This window comes from Pieris napi, chromosome 20 (assembly GCF_905475465.1).
Source record: "Pieris napi chromosome 20, ilPieNapi1.2, whole genome shotgun sequence".
Classification (NCBI taxonomy): Eukaryota; Metazoa; Arthropoda; class Insecta; order Lepidoptera; family Pieridae; genus Pieris; species Pieris napi.
This window is the reverse complement of record NC_062253.1, coordinates 6,051,414-6,078,519: the sequence shown is the minus strand read 5'-3', so window position 1 is coordinate 6,078,519 and position 27,106 is coordinate 6,051,414. Positions and strand designations below refer to the sequence as shown.

The 27,106-nt window shown below is 32.5% G+C and overlaps 1 protein-coding gene across 1 annotated transcript in view; it reads left to right on the top strand.

Moving 5' to 3' along the window:
* LOC125059756 (Down syndrome cell adhesion molecule-like protein Dscam2) overlaps window positions 1–27,106 on the top strand; it is a 129,564-nt gene that overhangs the window by 84,665 nt on the left and 17,793 nt on the right. The window contains exons 6-14 of the mRNA XM_047664305.1: window positions 6,850–6,996; window positions 7,474–7,591; window positions 8,909–9,119; window positions 15,586–15,796; window positions 24,042–24,195; window positions 24,961–25,109; window positions 25,814–25,904; window positions 26,496–26,677; window positions 26,951–27,096. Coding sequence (XP_047520261.1) covers window positions 6,850–6,996; window positions 7,474–7,591; window positions 8,909–9,119; window positions 15,586–15,796; window positions 24,042–24,195; window positions 24,961–25,109; window positions 25,814–25,904; window positions 26,496–26,677; window positions 26,951–27,096 — 1,409 coding nt within the window. The remainder of the gene's footprint in view (window positions 1–6,849; window positions 6,997–7,473; window positions 7,592–8,908; window positions 9,120–15,585; window positions 15,797–24,041; window positions 24,196–24,960; window positions 25,110–25,813; window positions 25,905–26,495; window positions 26,678–26,950; window positions 27,097–27,106) is intronic.

Genomic DNA, 27,106 nt, shown 5'->3' with positions numbered 1-27,106 from the left:
GCACATCTCGTATCAGTGCTTCGCTGTATGTGTACCCTTTGTAAATATAAATGTGAGTTACCATTTTAATATAGATTTGTTTTGATGTAAAACATCTGCGTACAAAGTATGTTTACACATTCGTACTAAGTAGCTTATAACTTATGCCAAATACGACTTGTAGAATCAAAAGATGTATGAGTCAGGGTTCGTACTACTTCAACAATAATAATTCGTATCCAAGTTAAGAATTTATCACCCAAAACTATAGGGAGATTAGACGGAAACAATAATAATAATAATAATGTGAGCCGTCACGGGACGCCTGGCAGATGTGAAACATCGACATTATTTTGTAAAAGTAATATGCAGAAAAGAACAGATTGTGATAGGAACTAAATATTTCATAATGATAAAATAAAATATTACGATTTTTTTCAGATAACGATGACTATTTATTAAATATAAACATTTATTTTCATTAAATACAAAAATGTATGCATGCATCTTTAATAGCACGTCGCGCGTCGTCTGAAAAGAACAGCCACTAAATAAAGTTTTCAAGTTATAAAATATCCTCAACATCCTCGTTTACATTACACGTATCACGAAAAATAAAGACAGTGAAGTTTGCTAATTATCCAATTATTCTGTTGAGTGTTGCAATGCTGACTCAGAGCGTCGGCGCAACTACGCGGAACAATATAATGACTAGCAGACAACGCTTATTGACTTTCATTTTATTCCATCATTGCTTTGTACTGTTTTACTATAAGGGTCTTTATGAATGCTCGACTTGTCTTTGATACGTTCAAAGGTTTGGAAATTGATATTTTTCCAGTGTGGAAACGTCGTTATACTCCAGTCAAATTACGAAATAAATAAACATGAGCGAACACAGTTTGGGGATTTTGAGGATCGATAGGGGGGTGTATTCTGAGCATAAATTCCAATTTGAGGGGTTGTACTGAGGTCAGCTCAAGGTCATTTCGATGGAAACGCGTTTAATTCGATATCTCGAGAATGGTTAGTGTTAGGCGAAAAATTGTAGAGACCTTTTCTTTTCCTAACTAAATTTACTAACTTTTTTATTTGAAACTTTTTTCTATAACATTAATATTTTTCAAGTTATTACTCCCGCAAGGCAGAAATTTTACTTTTTTTTCAATTTTTCGTCGTTTTCTCCCCAACCATTCAATTTTATTAAATTTTACTGATCATCGAAGTGTAGATCTTTTAATTATGAACAATTTTGTTCTTAAACTTTTTTCCGTAATGCCAATACCTTCGGAGTTATAGATTACTTTACCGAGCGAAATCCGCGCCACTGTCGCAATATAAAAAGGTCAATCGATTAAACTACATATTTAAAAATTAGGTATTTAATTTAGGTAAATTTGGGTAAGAAGTAAATTAAAAATTTAAACTGTTTCACACATTTATTGATAGAAAAATAGGTTATATAATTCGGAATATTAAGCACCCGAGGTCGATGGAAGTGATTCGTGAATATTCGTGGTCCTGACGGTATCGGGGCATACGTCGTCCTAAATTATCCGGAGCTGGTTTCAATGACATCGCTATCGGCTAATAATTACTGAGATCGATTGCGTGCAAATGCAAAACCAAATGCGGCAAAGCGTGCGGATGCAGAAAGGCCGGCCTCTTTTGCTCAGTGATTTGCACCAATTGCCAAAAGAACTATTGTTCGAATGTCGCGAACGTTATCGACGATGATGATCTTGACGCAATGGACGAGGATGACGTATGCCCCGATCCCGTCAGGACCACGAATATTCACGAATCACTTCCATCGACCTCGGGTGCTTAATATTCCGAATTTTATAACCTATTTTGCTATCAATAAATGTGTGAAACAGTTTTAATTTTTAATTTACTTCTTACCCAAATTTACCTAAATTAAATACCTAATTTTTAAATATGTAGTTTAATCGATTGACCTTTTTATATTGCGACAGTGGCGCGGATTTCGCTCGGTAAAGTAATCTATAACTCCGAAGGTATTGGCATTACGGAAAAAAGTTTAAGAACAAAATTGTTCATAATTAAAAGATCTACACTTCGATGATCAGTAAAATTTAATAAAGTTGAATGGTTGGGGAGAAAACGACGAAAAATTGAAAAAAAAGTAAAATTTCTGCCTTGCGGGAGTAATAACTTGAAAAATATTAATGTTATAAAAAAAAGTTTCAAATAAAAAAGTTAGTAAATTTAGTTAGGAAAAGAAAAGGTCTCTACAATTTTTCGCCTAACACTAACCATTCTCGAGATATCGAATTAAACGCGTTTCCATCGAAATGACCTTGAGCTGACCTCAGTACAACCCCTCAAATTGGAATTTATGTTCAGAATACACCCCCCTATCGATCCTCAAAATCCCCAAACTGTGTTCGCTCATGTTTATTTAACCCGTTTTTAGCCATAATTTGACTGGACTATTATGTTCATATCGAATTGTTCCGTCTGTGATATCAATTATGGTACTGTTTTGCGTTTGAAAGAACATGTAATAATGTCTCGGATAAGATTAGATCGTGACTAAAATTGTGCTTTTAAATAAATCTATATACTTGACGTTTTGAACCTTTATATAATGTATGTACATTACTAGCAGATGTAATTTGCATATACTATTTTTAAACAATAGAAAAATAAAAAAAACGATTATAAACAATTAAAAATTGTTATTAAGGAAAAATTAAAAAAAAAATCATAATATTTGTAATGTAATAAAGTTAAGAAATTTTTTTTTTTATTTAATCAATTTGTTGAAAAAAAAATTATCTACAAATCGCGGGAAAATTTAAAATCAATAAATATCTTGTATTAATAAAAAAACGATAATATGATGATTTAGAAAAAAAAAAAAATTAACAACATTACTTGGATTTTTAAGTTTTTGTTTAAGTAAAAAAATTGTTATAAACAAAGTATAAATATTTTTTAACTTTTAAGGCACGATCTTGTTAAGTATGTATGTATGAACATTTCAGAACACACCATAATTTTTTCAAATTTAAAAAAAAATATTCAATACCTTAAATAAATTAATTAATGTGCCATACTCGCTTTTGACGCCACGCGCGAAAAAATGTCACGCGCAGACCTATTTTTAGCGTAAAATTAATATTATAAATAATGTAGATAGAGTTCCGAGAGTTAGGAATTTTTTATTGAAAATATCCTCTTCTTTCAGAATCTTATTTTGAAATTTCTTAAATATTAATAGTTTATTAAATGTTGGCAAAAAACGAAATGCCATTTTTTTTCATCTTTAATAGTTTATAACTTTTGCAATTTTTTATGTGCTACACGCTTTTGGCACATTTTTCTAGACGTTATTCCAATGAGCTATCACACATAATTTTAAGAGCAGTATCTCTATTTTTTTCCATTTCAACTTGTCGACTAGACTATCTACCTTTCACATAAGTTCTACCGTTTCCCTTGAATAGTTTACTACTATGTATATAAAACCTTAGCCACAGCAACGCTTGGCTGGTCTGCTAGTATATTATATATCAATTGACACAAATTATACTTGACTATATTTATAATGATATAGGTATATTCTATAGACACTTGTATTATAATTACGATCAAAACAAAAGGGTACTTGAGATTTAACGACAAATTAGACATATTTTATGCTATGTTTGACGATTACGTCAACCTACGTAAGTAGAGTGTGCTTTACGATCAAATAGTTTACCGTAAGAGGACTAGATAGTAGAAGGTTTGTCGATAGCGCAATCTCATTGATTGCTGATAGGATTATGCAAATGAACTCGGCTACTTATCGCCCACCAGCAAAGACTGACGGCTTTGTTCTAAGCTTCTTTGAGATAGTTCTTATTACTTGAAATCTACGAATAGGTATCAAAAACCTGATTCTACGATGACTTAAAAGAATTCACGTTTTTGTGTCAGTGTGTTTTCTTTGTACCTTTCAGAAATAGTCTAGTAGGTAATTTTGTGGATATATATTCCGCATATTAGACAAGTATATCTAGTAATATATTTTCTTTATCTATTTTGATTTAGTATTTTTAGAATTAACTGCTAAATTTTTTAACTGTTTAATGGTGACATTCCTTAATAATAGTGTAGCAGACATTTTCTGAGTCTATTTTTTATGTAAGCGATATGGCAAGCAGTGCATAACTAGATATAATTATTTATTTATTTATTTATACTTTATTACCTTATACAAAAACATACATATAAAAAAAGCAGGTTACAAAAGTTATAAGGCAATGGGTGGCCTTATCGCTAACAAGCGATTTCTTCCAGGAAACCCTAATGTGGAACAATGAAAAAGAAACACCTACAAAGGATAGGGTACAAGAAGTGCATAAATAATTAACAAAAAAAAACTCAAAATAACACATAAGTATAGTAACTATAACTAAAATAAAATAAAATCTAAAGAAAAAATAACAATAATAATAAATAAAGATATTTATAAACAAATCATTGTTAATCCCAAAATGGAACCCAAGATCTATTCTACTCCAGAGGTGGCGAATTAATAATTATTTTAACATAGTTTTTCTAATTCTCTTATATAAAACGATATGAGTATGAGCAATGGGGCTAAATGAGCCATGACCGTAAATTTTGCTCTCCCAGGTTTCCTTAGTTTTATAAGCGTGGCGATCACCTAAATAAGCGGGTTCTGAGTCAGGAGTTATATTCACTTACGTATATACGTCTGCCGTGCGATTCTGTTAATCCGTGAGTTCACCTCGCACTAACAACGCTCCCTTCGTCACTCACGTCATTTTTGGAATCTCATGGTACTCGCACTAACAACGCTCCCTTCGTCACTCACGTCATTTTTGGAATCTCATGGTATTCTGTTAAGCAATTTCACATTACGTCTTCACAAGTGCAGGAAGCTTGTAGTTTATTGTTTAAAAGAATGCCAAATCGTAAAATTACTGCTTCAAGAATAATTTGAGCGCGACCGCTGCTGCGAAAACCGCTGTGAGAGTTCGAAAAGTGAGTTACAGAATCGCAAGGCTGGTATGTTCTCGGGGCGTAACTCCGACGATTGAGGTAATCACCACGCTTATAAAATGAATAAAACCCGAGTAAAATAAATAGCCTTGGCTTATACTGGCCATGAACACTTTCACCAACATAAAGCTCGTTCTCTGCTCGTCTCCAACGATCTGAAATTGTATTTATTCATAATGACATCATTGACGGGTTCCACATCGAATAAATTACCTAAAAATGTCACCGGTACTACATATTAAACAATTAATTAACAACACTACAATAAAACTTCAAGTAGAGACAGTACCGTGACAAGCCGCTAACCTAGATTCGCGGTGTCAGGGAGAAACTGTGAGCCAGCAAACACCGCAAATTGCTTTAGTGGCGGTAAAATTCTCATGACTTTGAAATTAGTCTTCCATCGAGTGCACTTAAGTATTTATATCGGCGACGGCGTTATTTTAAGATTTGTACTTACCGTAGTCAGTATATATTTAAAGAGAAATTTCTATTGTACTAGGATCTGAACTTAAAGTCAATTTTAAGTCCATTATTTTTGAAGTGAAACTTCTTTAGCATGAGGGTAAAATTTTTACGGATGAAACGCAATAATAATAATACTAGCGTCACGAAGATGTGCAGCGTTTTTGTCGAAGATAAGGGAGAGAGTGAGAAGGGCGAATGACCTTATTGAAATCCTATTTTAAAAATTAAAATTTCGTGAAGAAAATTTATGAAATACTAGTATTTTATATTGTATCCAAAATAATATATTGAAATCTCAAATGACGAATTTATTGTAAATTAAAATTCCACGTGTTTTTATCATCGAAGAAATATATTAGAAAACATTTTTTTTTTTAATTTTTTTTTATTAGTAACAACATAAAGTAAAAGAAAACCAAGCAACATAATTTTACATCACTCAAAACTCGCATGGAAGCGTTACTAAGCCAATATACATTGCCTCTGTGTCTCAAAATGTCTCGCTCCAATCCAAATCCATTATGAACTCATTTCCTTAAACATAAACAACAAGCAATTAATCATAAGATAATGCCGTTTGTGCCACGACAAACGAAAATCCCGGCAATTAAACTCCAATCTAAACGAATGCTAGGCAGTTGAAAAACAAGTACCAGAAGGATTTCCCGCCAGTCGGCACGTCATCGTTTACGATCAGATAACTTTCAGCGCGGAGTTTTTCAATGAATTCTAAATGCGGGTCTGTTTATATACTGTCCTTGTCTAACACTAGCGAAACTAATCTACCCGTCCCGCATCGCTTTAGATAGATCTGATAATACTGTTTCCAGTGAAGTGTTAGAAAAACACCGTTTTAGTTGCAAAGCTTTTATTGAGTAATTCGACAAAAATAATATTTACTTGTAAGTACCATTGGAGTGGATTGGGCTGGACAAATATATGAACATGGATGGTGTAAGGGCTACGATACGATTATTACTAAAGATACTTAAAATAATGACGATGAAAGATTCAGATTTATATTAGATCAGGCATATGTAACTTTTACTTAGTCTGTCTTCTGTTTAGATATTACCGAGAAATATTTGTATAATCTAGTAATTTCAGAATAATCTAGATTCTTTTTTTAAATGTATCCGGCTCGCAAAGACGTGTGAAATAGGCAGCAATGAAATCGGTTACAATCGAATATTCTAAATTTAAAATTGTAATAACAATTAAAACAAAAGCAACAGATAAAAATGTTTTCAAAACACGATTGTCGTTATAACGTTTTGTTTCATTTATACAGATATTTAGAAACAAACATAAAATATATAAGTATTACATAGTCTTAAGTATAAATTTGACTATGTTCAGGTCACCACATCATCGGTGGCAGTCGTGGTGACATGTTGCTGATACGTAATGCAAGACCTGAAGATAGCAGTTCTTACTCTTGTGAGGCGCAGCATCAGCTCACGGGAGAGAAGAGGCGAAGTCCACCAGCTATGATTGCTGTTTCACGTAAGTATATACGCATTTAATCAGAAGAAATATGATTTATCTGACAAGTAACTGGGTTTTCTATTGATTGGAGGGAATATTGTTACTAAGAATCTATAAGATTGTAGTAATCATAGAACCAATCTATGATTACTAAAATCTTACAGATTCTTAAATAAAATAACTTTTTTCTTCCTGTTTCAATGAATAAGAGACATGTCAATATAATTTTCTAAAATATAAATAATTTATTTTTTAAATTTGTTTTAATTTTCTTTTCATTAATTTTTATACTGTTTATTTGATCGTTATTAAAAACACACATTTACGAAATTACGCCAATATCTCATGAATATCAATAACTAGAATTCTAGTCAAAGTTTTACTATATTATTTATTTATAAAAGAAATCTTATAACATTAATGTTTCAAAACTATGAAGTATTGTCTAATAAAAGTATCTTTTTCTCTGTATTAATTAAACAACGTTTGCTTAAGATGGATCTGGTAGTATGGCTCCACGAATACTAACAATATCAGAAGACGAGACGGTGCCGCAGGGCGGCGATATCAGATTAGTGTGCTGCGCTATTGGCAGTCCAACACCCACTTATAGGTAAGACATAGTGTATAGAATTCATAGGGACCATTCACACTTGAACAAAAAAAAGTGAATCGTTTCTTCATGATGTTAGTAAACTCTTATAACGCAATACATTTACAAAAAAAAATGTGTGCGTGTACTAAGTGTACACACGTAAGAAGTGAAACTTCTTTATGGCCTTATTTTTCGAAAAATGATCTACTATATGCAACTTAACGAAATTGGTTAAATAAAGTTTAACAAAAGGCATTTATTATCATAGACATGAATACAAATACAATTATTTAATTTTACCTTATTACTACTAAGATTATTACAGAATTTCATTAATATTATGAATTTCATTAATAGAATTATTACTATCATTGTTATCGTTATTATATATTTTTGTTATTAATGGCTTCGAATCTCTTCGGATCAACCGTGGTAGAGACAAGAAAAAGATGGCGCGTAACCGAAAAACGTGACGATTTGCTACAAAATTTCTCCCATACGTCGATAAAGAACTTTCATTCCAACGCCGATAAAGAAGTTTGACTTCAAAAAGCAACATGGCGCGTAACGAAAAAATGTGACGCGTAACGAAAAAATGTTACACTAAATTTTTTTCCAACCCCGATAAAGAAGTTTCACTTCAATAAAACTTGTTTTACGGATATAAACGCAAATTCTTTGGTTTGAGTTTGGTTGGCGACAAACTGAAAAATCAACATGGCGACAATAGATGGCGTTATAAAACATTTCAATAATCCCGAACCTTTGGGGCCTCATAGCCTAGCGGTCTTATTAAGTGGCAGCTAGGTGAGGGGTACCGGGTTCGATTCCCGGTTCGAGGGCAAGTTTTAATTTAATTTAAATTTGTCCTCGGCCTTTGGGAGGGTTGTGCGGTACCGGGCAAGTGCCTAAACCGTATATGGAGGACACGGTCGAATTTCTAAAGACAAGCACGAATTATAAAAAATCCTATACTTGACGCTGGCTAATGCACAAATCGTGCCAGAGCCATAAAAAACCCGAACCTTAAACATTCATTTCACTTAACGCTTAGTACGACTCCCGTATCTCAAACCCTATAAGTTTTTAACATACGAAGTTCATAGCAAAGTCGTGAACATGAAGTGTCAATCTGTCCAATTAAAATTAATATTATGTTTCTAGCTAAACTTTATAATGTTTATATATTAATGTGTACTCGTATATCACAAACGCGTAAACCAGAGGCTATATGACTCGATTAGCTGTTAATATTTCTAAAACAATATTTAATTAAGTCAAATGTAATGCAACTACAAAGAGGATTGTAACTCATTCAAATCTTTTCTTTCATAGTTGGTTCCGTCATAGCAACGGCAGATTGAGTCCAGTATCCAACAACATAAGAATATCTGTGTCAGAACAAGTCCTTATCATCAGACGCGCACAGGTGTCTGATGGTGGAGTATGGTCTTGTCGTGCGCATAACCAATATGGGGAACAGCGACGAGATACAACTCTAAGGATACGAGCACGTCTTGTGGTTACTGTACATCCACAGTTACAGGTGAGATTTTTTTAGAACTGCCCTGCGATTCTGTAACTCACTTTTTGAACTCACACAGCGGTTTTCGCATCGGCGGCCGCTCTAAAATCAGTCGTGAAGCAGTCATTTTATGATTTGGCATTCTGAAAATGTGGGAGCTTGCAGTTTATTGTTTATCGAAAAGTGAGTTACCAACAATCGCAGTTCTTCTTTCTTTCCCCATTTCTTGGCCTGCACGGTTTGTGCGTCAGCCATGTTTCACGTACATTCAAATCACGTTCAATTAATACGGGTTATTTTAGATGAATATTATTTGCTAAACCATTTTCTATATTAATCTTGTTAATTCTTTACCATCAGATAAGTAATTCTTAAGATATCTTCACAGTTTATCTTATTTAAATATTTTTCATTTTATATCAAACGATAACCATTTTGTTTTTTTCAAATTCCTTTTGGAACTTAGCACAAGAAAATCATATTCAATATGGAATATGTTAACTGAAATGTCTTGTCAATTTCATGTTCTTGTATTTTTCTCACACCAATAAAGTCAATTTAAATTCTTGACAGAGCCGTGTAATGCTTGATAAGTAATTAGAATAACTTCTTATATGAAAAATATGAGCTATATGGAATAAATAACTTAAACCTCTTTGTTTGGTATTTGAAAAATGGAAGCACGTACATATATAGTTATACTAGCTGACCCGGCAAACGTTGTTTTACCATGTACCTATATTATTTCTAGGAAACATTTTTTAGTTCAATAAAAATAACTATCTACAATAATAAAAATAGGGGTTGATCGTAGAGGGCTGAAATTTAGGGGTTGTAAGTATTTTTGTATTCTGCATAAAAAAAATTGTCTAAAAAATAAAAATAAAATGTTAGGGGACAACCCGATAAGAGTTGGTTACTTAGGGGTATGACAAATATATAGTAGCCGATTCTCATACCTACTGAATATGCATATAAAAATCGGTTGAGCCGTTTCGGAGGAGAATGGTAACTAACATTGTGATACGAGAATTGTATATATAAGAAATATTACTTATGCTAAGTATATAAAGTGTGTAAGCATTTAACGTCCTTTGTGATAAAAACATTATAACTTGTTTCCATCATTTCCTTTTCCTTACTTTATAAGAAATTTTAATGCTTATCAAAATAGAAAAGTCAGCAAAAGCTAAATATTATGATAAAATAGCGAGAACATTTTCCAATAAGATTGATATAGTATTCCGTGACACTTGCTTACATTCCCAGCTCCCGGGATGTCGGGAAATTGAAAAATAAGCATTCACCACAGTCGTGTAATGCGACGATAACGGAGACGCGACACGAATACTCAAAGTATTTGTAGGTAATATAAAGGTACACTTGGTTCTGTAAGAAATAAAATTGATTAACTCTTTAAAGAAATAATAATATATTTGATTTAATACAAAACAAAGCATATTTTATCTGTGGTGTAGTAGCCAGTTCTTCTTCAATGGAGCTAAGCTATGATTGGCATTTTTTTTTAATGGCTCTAGCACGATTTCTGCATTAGCCAGCGTAAAGTATAGGATATTTTAAATTTGTGCTTGTCTTTAGAAATTCGACCGTGTCCTCCCTGTACGGTTTAAGCACTCGCCCGGTACCGCACAACCCTCCCAAAGGCCGAGAACAAATTGAAATTATATTAAAACTTGCCCTCGAACCGGGAATCGAACCCGGTACCCCTCACCTAGCTGCCACTTAATAAGACCGCTAGGCTATGAGGCCCCAAAAAGTAGGCACTTAAAAACGAAGCCGATGAAAACCCACCAAATTGACATTTAACGTCAGAATATTTATACGTCATATTATGCAATGTAAGACATGCGTTATAATAAAAAGATATGAAAATTAAGATATAGGGTAAGAAATTTAATACTTAAAATTGCACTGAATAGTCGCCATTAGAGTGCACAAAATATTATTATTCTTTTTTCTGTGTCAATCTTTACGCAACTCATAATTATTATAGCCGAAGATTACAAACTTTGAACGTATATGAAGATAATAAAATTTAATATCGTCGTAAAAATAACTGTTCCAGAGATGTAGTAAAATGAAACCTAATAAAGACATGTATATACGTTTATAACATAAAGCTCTAGGTTGAGAAAGCTATAAATAAAATAAAGCTCTGATTAAAGTGTACGTTTTTTTTTCATATATGTCTTCATAAGTTAGCATAAATGTCTTTTCCCGTTTTATTTCTTTTTGCAATGGTAAGGAATTTTTGGGATAATAATTCAGTAAAAGATTATCCCAACCTTAATCATTAAAGTTGAGTCCGGCTTTATAAGATTTATAATTTACAATTTTCGAAGCAATATTAAGAATTATATAGTTACTAGCTGACCGGGCAAACGTCGTTTTGCCATATCATTTATAATAAAAAAATAGGGGTTGATCGTAGAGGGGTGAAAGTTAGGGGTTGTATGTATTTTTGTATGTTGTATCATAAAAAAATAGAAATTAAAAATTTTGTCTAAAAAATAAAAATAAAAATTTAGGGGTGGACTACCCCTAACATTTAGGGGGATGAAAAATAGATGTTGGCCGATTCTCATAGATACCGGATAAGCACAAAAAATTTCATCAAAATCGGTCAAGCCGTTTCGGAGAAGTATGGCAACGAAAACTGTGACACGAGAATTTTATATATTAGATAATTTGTCTCCTGATACCTATTTATACAAAAATGTGTACCTACAAATTACAATTACTAATTATAATGTTTTTATTTCAAATACGCCTTAAGCAGGAAGTTCTTGGATCTATCGTTGTTTTTCGCAGATAAGAGTGACTTTTTAGGCAACCGACATAAAAAAATCAGAAATAAGTTTCAATATGAAACCCAGAACTGCTGTTAAGCAGCACAAGATCGGAGCTATGTAAATAATGTAATATATTCGCGTTTATATAAGCAAGAGTATTATTAATTTTATTTATGGGGACGAAAGTATGCCGATCTTATGTGATTTTCATTGAATTCTTCCAACAAAATATTACCACGAGCAAAAAGGTAACCCTTGCATGTACGACGTAGTCGATATTGGCAGCTTATAAATAATTCAATGCTGTCAGTTTGCGCTGACATCTCTTGCTCGACCCAAAACGGATTATACCTAAGGACTATACGACCCATAGTAGAAATTCTTAACGCTAAATTTATATTGACATAACAAATATCGATGTAACTTATTAAATCAATTATGGAATCATTTAAACTAAACTACTACTACTACTATAAAATAAAATGACTCTCTCAGAGTGATCGTCGCAGATATATTATTTAAATCTTTTTATATATTTTCACAAAGGAGTTATTCTTCGGAAGACATTTTTTGAATCCTTTCTCTAGCGTAAATAGCGTAGTTTTGATTATATACATAAGTATTATTATAATGTACTTATTGTAATTATAACATAGAAAAAAGACATATACATTATACAGACTACGTATAACTCTTTACGAGGTGTGGTCTGTAATTTTTTCATAAAATAAATGAATAGTCGATTGTCAATTATGTTATTTAATATTAATTTCTTTGATTTAAGATCTCATTGTTAAAATGACGTAAAATTTGTGAATAAAATCATATAATATCAGCAAATTAATCATGCAAATATTAATTACAGGTAATTGCGGCTAATTAATCATAGGCTGTATCGCTAATCCATTGTATACTCCCTCTACATTTACTTAAATTGTATCAATAAAAAGATAGAAACAGAATCGGGAAGTGGAATGCTGAACTATTTTAGTACGAATAAGTGGTAACATCTACACAGAAAACGATACCAATTGATAAAATGGTTTATCGCACACTCGCACAATCGCAAGTAACTCTTTTTCTAGCCATTTATATTAAAACCCTCGTTACAACTCAGTTTTTACTAACGATTCTAACGCCCTTTTGAAAAAAATAAAAACGCTTTGTATCTGCAGGTACTTTGAAAAAGGAGAAAAATTCGAGTACATTATAAATTCGTGTGGCATGTGCCAAGTGACAGCTGTGTGGCCTGTAGGTGACATAACTGGCTCTATTTTAACGAAATATGAAGTCGATGTTGTCTTAGGACATTTTTATATTGAATTACTACAAACATTGTACTAAAACGGTAAAATTGGTCGTAGTACCCTAGAAGGACTCCTTTCTCCGCAATTAGACTCGTGGTTGGTCCGTTGTGCGTACACCCGTCGTAGTACCCTAGTAATTTAATCCAAATGCGAGTATATAGGTACTGATATTTTTATTGACATAGCCGTTGTATACATACCTTTAATAAAAAATAAAAATAAACTACAATTGGTAAACAAATCTTGAATTTTAATTGTATTAATTTGTACATTAACTTTTGATTTGAAATTACTTCACATCGTAGCATCAAGAATATAACATAATACAGTCGCGAATACCTTCTGCTATTAATTATTTCCTGTTTTTGATGTTTCCTGAGCTATGGGAATTATAATTGCTGTTTCCAAAACTGGGGCGTAAATTTTGTTATTTAAATTTGCCTTAGAGAAACATCATCTATATCTCGTCTAAGCACATTAAACGACCATCTGTCTTAAAATGGCCGTAAAGTTCCCGCAAAGTAGCAGCCGCTCGGAACATTTACTTTACAAATCAAACTGCCTTTAGAAAGTTCATCGCTGAGATATTTTAAATTACTTCGCAATAACTGTTTGTCTACTTAACTCAATTTATCTTAGATTCAAGTTCTTAAGATGTTTAATACATAATTCTTTGACCTTTTAGAGAATTTTAGCCTAGTGGTTAAGCGTTCGAGTTTCATTGACGTCGTTCTTTCAGGCACTAAAGACTAATTATCTAGTTGGCTTTCTAAGAAAATTAATAAACAGATTCAATCTAAAGCCAAGACCCGTAATTTATTAGATGGCTACTCGATTAATATTAAAAGTTTGCGATTTTAGAGTCGATGTTCACCGTGGCTTGTTAAATAACTTAGACATTTGGTGTACATAATTAGTAACCGCCATGTACGTTAGTACTTTTGTGTTACTTATACAAAAGCACTTTACTTTTATGATTTTGAAATGCTGCCAGCGTTAAAGGTACACTACCGCAGGGACCAAACTTGAATATGTTTGAATTTTCCCTTTTTATTAACTTTTAATTATTTTTATTATTACTATGTAGGTTAAGAAAATTGTTAATACTGTATATTTGATTGTTATGATTACTAATAATCGAATGTTTTATATTTTATTATACAAAACTAAATAACTCTCAAGAAAATAATGATATTTGCATTGTTTACCACTTTATATTGCTTCGTCAACCTTCAAGCTTACAGACAAAACCCTTAATATAATAAGAAACATAGGGCTTAATACGACGGCTCATTGGTCTAGTGGTTAGTACCTCTGGTGCGAATCCATGGGTCCCAGGTTCGATCCCCGGCTGAGACAAACATGGATGTGATGAGCATTTGGTGTTGGGCTTAGGTCTTGGGTGTTTAAACATGTATTTATATGTCTATATACCTATAATATGTATGTATATCCGTTGCCTAGTACCCATAACACAAGCTTCACCAGCTTAGCATGGGACTAGGTCAATTTGTGTGAATTGTCCAATTAAAAAAAATTAAAAAATTAAATTATTTCGGCTACAGTATTTGAGTTTCCTGTATAGGCAATAATTTATTATTGGACTATGAATACTGAGATAGGATAGATAATGAAACATTATTCACATCAAATGTTATTTTTATGCATTAAATTTTGGCTCCGTCAGTGCTAAAACTAAAAGCTTAGTACGAATACCATTATAGTAACGAAACAATTTTATAATAATAATTAAAATAAATAAGTTATTAAATTAATTGTAAAATATAAATTCTAATCTTTATGCGTAATTAATTAGTTTTTAAAAGTGCTATTATATTTTACGAAAAAATTGGTTAGTTTCAGCACCTTCATAGCTGCTTTCAATTTCCGACAAAACAATTATTGGTTTAGGTCGGTAGGTATTAAGGATAAAATTGTATTTATATGTAAACAGGCTTAGGTGAAGGCGTAGCATAAAATAAAATCAGTGGCGCTACAACCTCTTTAGGTCTGGGCCTTAGATTTCTGAATCTGTTTCATGATCATTTTTCAATCTAATAGGCAAGTAGGTGTTCAGCCTCCTGTGCCTGACACACGCCGTCGACTTTTTGGGTCTAACACATGTCGGTTTCCTCACTATGTTTTCCTTCACCGATCAAGCGAATGCTAAATGCGCACATATAAAGAAAGTCCATTGGTGCGCCGGGATCGAACCTACGACCTCGGGGGTGAGAGTCGCACGCTGAAGCCACTAGGCCAACACTGCTTACTGAAGGGTTTGCATTACTGAATCAAATAATGGCATACACAAATATAACTATAGATTATACCAATGTAGGTGATTTCAATGGAAATGTTTCTTTACAGATAGCAAATTCGGGCAGTTCAGTGACATTCAACTGCTCGGTAGAAGGAGGGGACAGTCGAGTGCGATGGCTACACGATGGTGTTCCAGTGGGGGGAGGAGAAAGGGTTTTACGTGTGCATGGCGTTGTGCGTGCCCATCGTGGGATGTACCAATGCTTTGCGGAGAGAGAAATGGATAGTGCGCAAGCGGCGGCTGAGTTACGGCTTGGAGGTACAGTTTTGCACGTTTACCTTTTCTTAAAATTAAAAAATTTCAACTTTCATACTTTTCAGTATCTTGTCATATAATATTTGAGGTTGGATTTAGGTAATTTTAAACTTTAGGTTTGAACAGACTACAGAATAGTGATATCTAAAACTTTTAGGTTAACCTAGTAGTATGTGATTTTATTTCGGAAGTTCCGTAAATGTTTTCCCGACGGCAGAATCAGAAGTATTAAAAATATACAGAAAGATGTCAGACAAAGCGTGGACTTTTGACGTCCAACAGACATCAAGACGCTTCATATCGTGTGTTCGCTTAGATATGCTGTTGACCAATCGGAACGTACAGTCGCTATCTTTGTCTTTTGTTTTTCATTCTTATCTTCCTAAAACTTATCAGTAATTTAATGATATATTAATGATATTTAATTTATTATGTAAAAAAGCAGCGCACCGTCGTCTTATTTGGAATGAATACATAGTACATCAAATACATGAATTTCTTCCGTCATTAAAGTCGCTGAATAATACAAAATCACTCGGTTTCTTTAATATTACTCAATATTAAAGAAGCCAAGTGATTTATCAAGGAGGAACTTAGAGCCACTTTGAAATTGAAATGCAATTCCTGATTGCATAGTTTAACAAAGGTTCAGTCAGAACTGTAATTTCTACGAGTCAAGTATTCAAATTTATTCAAGTGAAAAAACTTACACTAAAACTTTTCGTTTTAACTTTAGATACACTTTTAGAGAAAATCTTGTATGTGATATTCTCACATACAAAGTGTAAGTAAGTAAATTGGTATTTGTTGAATTCTTTTGACTTAATGCACATGCTTCCTTTACTGTAAAATAATTATGATTTATTTTAAAGAATTGCTTCAAAATGTGTATGCGTGTGCGTGAATATTATATTAATATAATTTAATAAGAATCGTTCCATCTTACAGGTTATATTTTTTGTTAATTCAATTTTGTATTTCTCATAATGTTATCATTAATGACCTAACAAGCGTCTTTGATTCACACCACAATCAATATCCTTTAATTGGGTTTCTAAATCTTTATATAATATATCATTCTACAGTACTTGTGTATGTCACTGAACTCCTCGTAAACGGCTGGACCGATTTGAATGAATTCTTTGTATGCGTTTGGTAGGCGCTATGGTTTAGGTTCACAAATCAACCCGGCAGATGGCGGTTTAGTTGGTACTTTCATACTTTGTTTAATATCCTAGTCGCTTGAAATATCATGCAGGACAACTTTTTCGGGTCCGATCGTACATTTCTTTGAAAACTTAAATTATAATATATGTATATAATTATAATATAATTATAATTTATGTATGTGTATAGAATAGAAAGCTAAAAATTGTAAAAACCATACATTATACAAGTTATTTACAAATAAAATAGGCAGACAAAAATTGGTAATGTAATCCAGTTTATTTGATTTTATTGAAAGGAATTTACTATGAAGGTTATTTGAATAAAACCTCGACTTAAATGAATGTATGGAGCATTATTTACGATATTTCTCAGCCTATACATCAAGTACCAAACATGCGGCCGATGTAGTAATTACTGGAGGTTAATTACAGTTCCTCGATAAGGCTCTCATACTCGATTGAGCAATAGCCAGCTAAATACCCACTTATTGGAAAACAGTTACTGTTATCGCTCCATGACTTTCAATTGTTTATTTTTAAATATCGAATTAAATAAAATGATACAGTTTTACCGACATTAGTTATTGTTTGTGGCGCGATAATTAAATTATAACCTTAATTACAGGATTTAGTCATATTTACTTATAGAAAACGTACAAAACGCTACGAATGGGAGATCAAAAAAGTTCAGATTGATGTTTTTGAAGTTATACTTCTTTAGGCGCGTTATGAAAAATTGATGAGAGTGAAATTTTACGATGCGCGCGCACCGTGACACAAAATTAACAGAATGAAGTTGCCCACTGAAGATGCTACGGCATTGGACAAAATTTAAAAACAACATTCGAATAATAATAGAATTTATGTTACACTTAATGTAAGAGAATAATAATAAATATTTATTTATTTGATTTTTCAAATGAAAACCGAACTTTATTGACTATAATGACTCCTTTTCCAGATTTTTTGATTATTTAATTGTAATTAATTATTTGCATGCAATCAAAAACTATTTTTAATAATGCCAAAGAAGTATAACTTCTTATGCCCATTATTATAACACGCATCCTTTTTTTATATTGAAAGAGTAGAGAATATTTAAAACAAAGTTTCGTCCGAGGTAAATTTGCTATAAATCAATTATGACCTTATGGGCTAGGCCTGGCCAGTTGGAGCACCAAATTCGAACACAAAGTCCCAAAATGTATAACTATTTTTCAAATATTAAATGCTTTAATCTTTTTTATAACTATATAATATTTTGCTCATTTAATATAAATGCCTTTGACATTGTTTCAAAAATGTTTTATATAAATGTCTCTACGGGCCTGCGTAAAATGTTTCATTTTTTAAGTAATGAGTTTCATGTTCCCTAGAGTGAGTGAGTTACCTAGACTTTTAACTTTAAAGTACTTCAGAAAGTTACATGGTTTCAATAATATGATGATAAAATTATAACATGAAGAAAATATATTTTAAAAATTATTATGTCATGCTTCATACCAGTGTTATTATAGTGATAAAGAGTGCCAAGTGGGAAAATCGATTAAGTACAAAAACTTGCCTCTAAAGATGATCCAGTAAGGCTAAGACCCATTAAGGATTGATCTGCCACAGGATATACCATTAGACACATGGCTAACGTAAAAGCATTACGTAAATTGATAGTATGCAAGTGGGCGGGTATAGTGCAATATATTGGGTTGCGTGGATCGGCCGTTATTGATTAAAGCTTGCAGTAATGACCGGTCATGCGTCGAGCCCGAACCAAATTCATACAACCGTTCTGAAACGGGAGGCCTGTATAATTGGAATTATTGTGGCATGTGATTATGGCCGTAGCACGTTCGTAGTACTGTATTATGGCGTAGCGCTCCGTAGCTTCATAGCTGTGACGCCTAATGTCTATAAAAATTTTAGTAATTAAGATTCGAACAGAGACAAAGAGTCTCTGTTATTAAAATACATTGTCAATAACACATATTTCTTAATTTATATAAATTGATAAAATATAAATAACGCAGATTTAAGTACATATTTTAGACTTCGTAGCACCAACGCTACGCAATTCCGTAGTACCTGACGCATTGTTTCGTTGTATAGTTCAATTGTTACTGGCAATGAACATCATCGCAATCACAGAGACCACAGATTACTAGACCATATTGTGCTATCGCATCCTAACCCAGAACTCTTCGTAAATATTTAAATAATTCTATACCGCAAAGATTATGTTTACTTAAATACTTAGACGAGACCATATGTTAGATTTATTAAGATTATATTGTAGTACAGCTTATACTAACAAATATTAAACGGTCGTTAGAGATTGATATTTCAATACAAATGTCGTAAAATATTATAGTTGTCAGAGCACAAAGAGGAAATAAATTGGGGGACGGATTATGTAAGGAAATGGTATAATAGTCGAACCGGTTATTATATTCTCCAATCGGAATCCAAATCTGTATACTATATTAAATATTTTGTTTTGCTCCATCTAACATCTAAAATATTTATATTAATATAAACCTGAAGTGTTTGGGTATTGATTGTATACTAATTTAAAATTTTACCTGATACATTACTGCAACATCTCTAACATCGACCCTTTTTCGCACTCCTCTACTGCTTCATTTAAGAATAAGTTAAAACTCTTATTATCTTAAGCTTTGTGTCATCCTTGTTTTTTTTTTTTGTTTTTGTAGCTGCTAGTTTAGTGTCAAATTTTGCTGTCATGTTTTGTCTTGTCTTACTTTGTATTGTATTTTTTATTAGTGAAACTTTTTTCGAGGATATGTCCAATATGTCTATTTATTTTATGTTTACATTTATTTTTATTTTTTCTATATAGTGATGTATCTGTTTAGTTTCCAATAAGTAAATAAATAAATAAATTCATGTACTTAGCAGATACTGTTTTCCGGCCCTTCTAATATCATACATAATCTCAGGACTTAATCTTTCTAATATCAAGACTTAATCCTACTTATGATATTAGAAAATATTAGAACTTAGTCTTAGTCACCTCGTGAATTATCATTATTATTGTTGTTCTTGAATATTTTTAATATAAAACTTCAAAAACTTTATGAAACTCTACATCTGAGCTAAAATTATGGTTTTACAACAAATAAGTTGCAAGTTAAATAGCTTAGTTGTATAAACAGTGAAATTGGATCGCAATTTGTGGAAAGCTGGCGATCATAAGCGGGCGACGAGCCAAGACGATTATTTGTTTACTTGCTGTTTGATACATGAAAACATTCTTATCTTGTAAGAATACTGTAAATTAAGTTTATAGGGTTAATAACAAGTCAAATGAAATGAAGGAAGATTTTAGTTTTAAGCTCTGGAATAATATTCGGCCACAAGTAATTCTCTGCGTAGATGTATCTCTATTGAAGCGACTACGCGTTTATATATTTGTAGCAGTGTGCCGGCTCAACTGAACTTTTATTCGATGTCTCTCATTAAAGGACGGATATCCGTTATGACCAAAACATGACGAATTAATCGCAAGACGCTTCACCTACCTACCTAAACCCTCCAACCTCTAATCTTGTGGTAAATATATTTCATGAAAAAAACTGCAAAAGGAGAAAATTAAAAAAGGTTGGTTAAAAAACGTGGTATTTGGAATAAATAAATCGACCATGCCTACTAGATACTGAAGGATTACTTAATACCTACTTGACTATAATAAACATTATGAATTAAATAAATAATTAAAGCCCAGACCCTCAAAGCTTGTGGTGACATTATATGTATGTACCTATGATTGAGACCATTAATCAATATATAAATCTTGTCACTTACGCCTCCCACAAGTCCACTGTGCCGTATATAGCTTATGATTGGGTAAACGTCATACGCATTTGTGTGTCAGACAAAATTGGGATCACGGATTTCGTCGATGTGTTTGACATGGGTCGTGTAACCTTCGATCTAAATCGAACAATCAATTGTATGAAAAGTTGCGTCATATAAAGTATATAGTACTAATGATATAAGTCATAATAAACGTGTGTAAGAGTCACTTTGTAAATGTCGGTGACTACATTTAGTTTCATAATTGGATAAGAGATGTGTAGCAATAATATCTATATATATAAAATTCTCGTGTCACAATGTTCGCACCCATACTCCTCCAAAACGGCTCGACCGATTCTTATAATTTTTTTTATGCATATTCAGTAAGTCTGATCTTACTCAATAATAAGGATCTTTCAAACCCTTAAGTGAACCACCCAAAATCATTTTTTTTAATTTTGGTAAATTTTTTTGTTTTTATTTTTATGACACAGCATACTTTTATACATACAACCTTTAATTTTCACCCCTCTATGATCAACCCCTATTTTTTTATTTTAGGAGATAGTAGATATTTTTATTCAACTAAAAAAATGTTTCCTAGAAGTAATATATGTACTCGTACAACGTTTGCCGTGTCAGCTAGTATGTTTATAAAATATTATTGAATTGGAAAAAAATAAATGTCAACATTATCTTTTATCAAAAATTTGGGAAAAGAAAAGGGAGAATAGAATATTTGCTCTTACGGATACAATATTCAGTTATTTCTTGTATTTCTCTTGACTTATACCAAACATCCGTAATAGAGCTGGACATGATATACAAGCACATTACTCCAATGTCGTCCACATTGCGCGCCCTAGCCGACTATGCCTCTAAATTATATCTCATTTATCCAATACATTCTCTTTTAGGACTATTAACTATTACACGTTTTCATTTCCTTAGACTTCTGCCTTGCGATTCTGTAACTCACAATAAACTACAAGTTCCCTCCTTATCAGAATGCCAAATCGTAAAATGACTGCATCACGACTGATTTGAGCGCGACCGCCGTTGCGAAAACCGCTGTGTGAGTTCGAAAAGTGAGTTACAGAATCGCAAGGCTTTAAAGAATTCGAAAAGTGAGTTACAGAATCGCAAGGCTCTAAAGAATTCGAATCGTCAACCAAGTTTTTGAAATGCCTACATCAATTCAATATTAAAAAGTTAACATAGATCAGTTTGCAAGAAAATTGTTTAACAAACTAAAACTTAATTAGACAATAAAAAATTATTATAAATAAAAATATTACTATTGTAATAAAGTTGGTAATGTCTGATTATTTAAGCTAACTTTAAACAGGAGCATGTTATTTAAATAAAGATAAACATATATAAATATCTGTATTTATATTTATTCTTTGTTAAATATATTTCATATTACAGCCAAGTACTGTATACTACTGTATATATTTACAATTTTCTTAATCTACAAAGTAATTAAAAATAAGTAAAATAATTAAAAAGAAAATCAAAACAAATTTAAAGTTTGGTCCCTGTTGCAATTAACATTAATAATTGAAGAAAACATTTTGAATTGGTTCTCGTAGCGATCAGTCACATTTTATCTCTCTTATCCCTAATTCTATTTGAGAGCACCACATTGGAAGTGATGGACGACGGCCACTTCTTTGTTTACGAATGCTCTGATTGGATTCTGTTGTGACGGCACTGATTTATGAGCCGCGCGCACTTTCATTATTTGAGAATTACATTTATTTTAAAAAAGGTTTATTAGGTGTGTATAAATAAGATCACATTTTAGTTCTGGGTTATATGAATACAAATAGTTGCGGTTGATTGGTTGTAAATTTATTTGAATAAAGATTAATATATCAGAGTCACAATAATTAATATAAATATATAATCCTTTTGATTGTATTTTAAATTTTTGTTTATACCTATTTTTATTTAATATTATTGTTAGTTTTTCTTTATTTTAGTTATAGTAACGTGTTATTTTGAGTTTTGTTTTGTTAATATTTTTGCATTTCTTGTACTCTACCCTCTGCAGGTGTTTCTTTTTCATTGTTCCACATTAGGGTTGTCTGGAAGAAATCGCTTGTTAGCGATAAGGCCGCCCGTTGCCTTATAACTTCTGTAACCTACTTTTTATTTTTGTTATGTGTATTGAATAAGGTAATAAATAACACGAAAGTATAAATAAATAACACGATTTTTCTCATCAATACGTAGTCTGTCCTACTAGTAATGGCAACAGAGGTTAAAAAGACAGATAAAGCTCATAGAATATAAATGCCTCGTATAAAAAAGAATAATAAAGCTTTACATAATGCTCCATTTGGGTCACATTATGGGTTGCTACTTGTCACGAGTAAACAGGCTTAAACATTTATTACCAATTTAGACAAAGAAATATTACACGAGTGGCTAAGCGATTTGGAAGACTGCAGACATATGTTCAAACCGACAGTTTTTATCTAATATATAAAATTCTCGTGTCACAGTTTTCGTTGCCATACTCCTCCGAAACGGCTTGACCGATTTTGATGAAATTTTGTGTGCATATTGGGTATGTCTGAGAATCGGACAACATCTATTTTTCATCCCCCTAAATGTTAGGGGTAGTCCACCCCTAAATTTTGTTTTTATTTTTTTATGATACAGCATTAAAAAATACATACAACCCCAAATTTTTACCTCTCTACGATCAACCCCTATTTTTTTATTATATACATGGCAAAATGACGTTTGCCCGGTCAGCTAGTTACATTTAAAAAAAGGATTGTGTGGTTTTATGAAACCACGGTAAAAGTGAAACTTTTTTTCACATTATAGACATTTAACTAAATTTTTTTGGAATAATATTCCATTATGGGTATAAAAATCGCTTTATCAATCTTAATTTTATACTTGGAAAATTGGAATGGTAATGGGAAATAATAAAAGAAGACTAAGTCTCCAACTAATATTTTTATTGAACTCTGTGTCTTAGAGAGTACGTCATACATAATACTCAACAATCATTTAGATTATATACACATATTAAATAATAGTCTACACACTACACGGTGAGCTGCTGCGAACTATAGGCACCGCCATATTGGCCTTGGCTGCTATGACGAGCGTCTTTCACTTTATCCCTACTCCGCGGCTGACCGTCACGCGACATGCGACACACAGACGAAAAAGTTTGAGACGATGTAATAAAAGTTTCACTTTAAAAATTGTAAAAAAGTTATTTTGTACAAATCTTACAGACACGGCTCCGGAACTGCACTACACATTCATAGAACAGGCATTACACCCTGGACCTGCAGTAGCCCTACATTGTTCTGCTTCTGGATCGCCTTCACCTCGCTTCTCCTGGTTGTTGGATATGCAGCCTGTTGAGGAACATAATACGCCGCAAAGGTGAGAAGCAAAAGTCTCTTTTAAGTTTCTGTTTCATCGCTTTTATTTGTTTTGTTTTTATCTGCTGCATTTTTTGCTTTAAATTTTGATTGTTCGTTAGTAGGTTCTGGTTTTTTCTAATATTATTTGTAAAATCAACAAATCTTTGTTTTTAATTTATGTTATTATTATTAATTACCTAAAATGTAACATGGGACATGGTGTAATGGTTGCAGCTCCTTACAAACATTTTGTAAAACAAAAAAATGGCGATTAAAAAGAGTAGCGGAGAGTTTATTGCCAGTTCTTCTCTCCCGTTCTACGCCCTTGATTCGAGAACTGGCAGAAAATGTAAAATTAGAAGCATTAATATCTATTTCTTTACTGTACATTATGTTACCTATAAGTCATAAGTGTACATTATGTTACCTATGTTTACTATGTATATATTGCCAGTTCTTCTCTTCCGTTCTACGCCCTTGATTTGAGAACTGGCAGTAAACGTAAAACTAGAAGTATTTGTATTTATTTCTTTAATGACGAATCACAAGTGTACATTGTGTTACCTACGTGAATAAATGATTTTTGAATTTGAATTTTAATTTGAATATGTGATTGAATGATTTTTTACTTTTTACTTTACTATGCAATACAATGCACTCATGGGCTATTCTTAAACAAACATAGGTACTTTATCCGATGAGGACGACAAATATTTATGGTTTAATAGATAGAAGACTGTGTTTAATATATATGCTAATTTTATATGATAATATTTTACTACAGGAGTATTACCCAATTTCTGAGTCCTAATGGAGACGTGGTGAGCTACCTTAACCTGACGTCAGTACGGCCGGAAGATGGCGGACGGTACACATGTCGGGCTCACAACTCGCGCGGCGCCGTCGAACACTCCACACGCCTCAATGTCTACGGTAATATTTTAATTTCTTGGAATAAAAATAATGATTAACATAATTTAAAAAAAAAATACAATTGAAGTCAGTTACAAAGATTTTACAAAAGAACAACTGACAGACAAATTCACTGTAATGATGTTAAATAACTACAACTGGCGGCGCGATTTTTTTAGATGTTTTACACATTTCAGTTACTCTCCTAAAACATCCACAGCATTACATACAGAAAGTAAATCACATTATATATAATACATTTTCAACAGAATAAGTTACAATCTATATATTCTAAAAATACATGACAAACACGATGAACATACTCGTAAGGTTTACAAAACAGACAAATATTACACTTTATTAGTATATAAAATATACAAAATTTAGTTTTTACTAATAATTCCATATTTAAATGTATTCCCCTTATGTGGATTAGGTACCCGATAAACGCCTTACAACTTTTTTTTATTAATCAGCCCACTACCGAATATATTATATATATTGCGTTCGCAAAGAATTCGAAATATTTATAGCAGCATTTTGAACGTTTCGACTGCTCCGAATCATTTGACAGCTCTGTTAAACGGACGGAGGTGCTATGTTGCTTGGACACAAAAAATACATAATTTTTTGTAAAACATATGCATCTAGGCCCAAATCTATTTTGGTTACCCTTGCGAAATGTGTTTCAAATAATTTTTAGTTTAATAAAATCCTCTTTGCAGGTCCGCCATCAATCCGCAACATAAGCCCAGTGCGCGTAGTGGCCGGAGTAAACACGACCATCTATTGTCCCTATTCCGGATTCCCAATCAGGTTGATGGAGGTGCATTTGTTTAGTTAAATTATAAGTTTTACTTATGTTTCTTTTTGTAGGTTAGTAGATTGCATGAAATTATCCTTTGTAAGATTACAGTATTATTTCTTACATAGAGGATTTTCTTGGGACGTGATAGTCTTATTTTAATAGAATTGTATTTCCGTATGCCATACATCCCTACAAATTTCTCAAAACTAAGCAAAGAAATAGACAGACATTTCTACTGTAGGTTAACATTAATGTTTTCGTTTCATATAAAAAAAATATTATTATATTTTATAACCATCAACTAAACAGCCTTACTACAATTTAAAACTAAATCTGTGATTTCTGTGTCGTTTTCTAATGTTGATGATGATTTTTCTGAATCGATCTAATTTTCTATAAAACCAGCCTTGCGATTCTGTAACTCACTTTTCAAACTCTCACAGCGGTTTCTGATTTGAGCGCGACCGCCGCTGCGAAAACCGCTGTGAGAGTTCGAAAAGCGAGTTAGAGAATCGCAAGGCTGTTATAAATATGACCAGTTTGAGTACAGGTTATAGATAACAATCCCCCAAAAAATACCGAAATAATATTCCCCTTAGTGAGATCCGATGGCAGCGCGGTGGGACAGATATATCGGCTAGTGGTGGGCGCGCATTGTCTGGCGTTGGTGGGGAACTACTTCTATGGCCTGCTGAACCTTCTGATGCGGGACTTTATTCGTGCAGAGTCTCATCACCCGAAGGACACTATGCTCAGAAGGACGTTCAGATATTTGTTAGAAGTTAGTTTCATGTATATTAGATATGAAGTGCTAGATGCAATAGATACCGAAGGAAAGAAACATAATTAAACAAAGGAATCCCGAGAAATAAAACAAACACATTCACACAGCTGGGCTTAGAACGCAAGATCTTAGGGTTGGAAATTTCACGCATTCCTGATTTAAATATCACGACAATTTATGTAAATATAATTTAGCTGCGTTCTTTACTGTATTGCTGACTCATATTTTTGAATTGTCATTAGATAGATGTATACTTATGTTTTGCTACAGATCCACCAAAAATAGCTGGTTTTACGTTTCCTTCGGACCTAGTAGAAGGCAGTTCTATACAAGTATTATGCGGCATCACTTCTGGAGACAAACCGGTCTACTTCTCCTGGCTCAAAGATGGACAGACACTACCGTCCAACCTTCAGGTAGCAAATC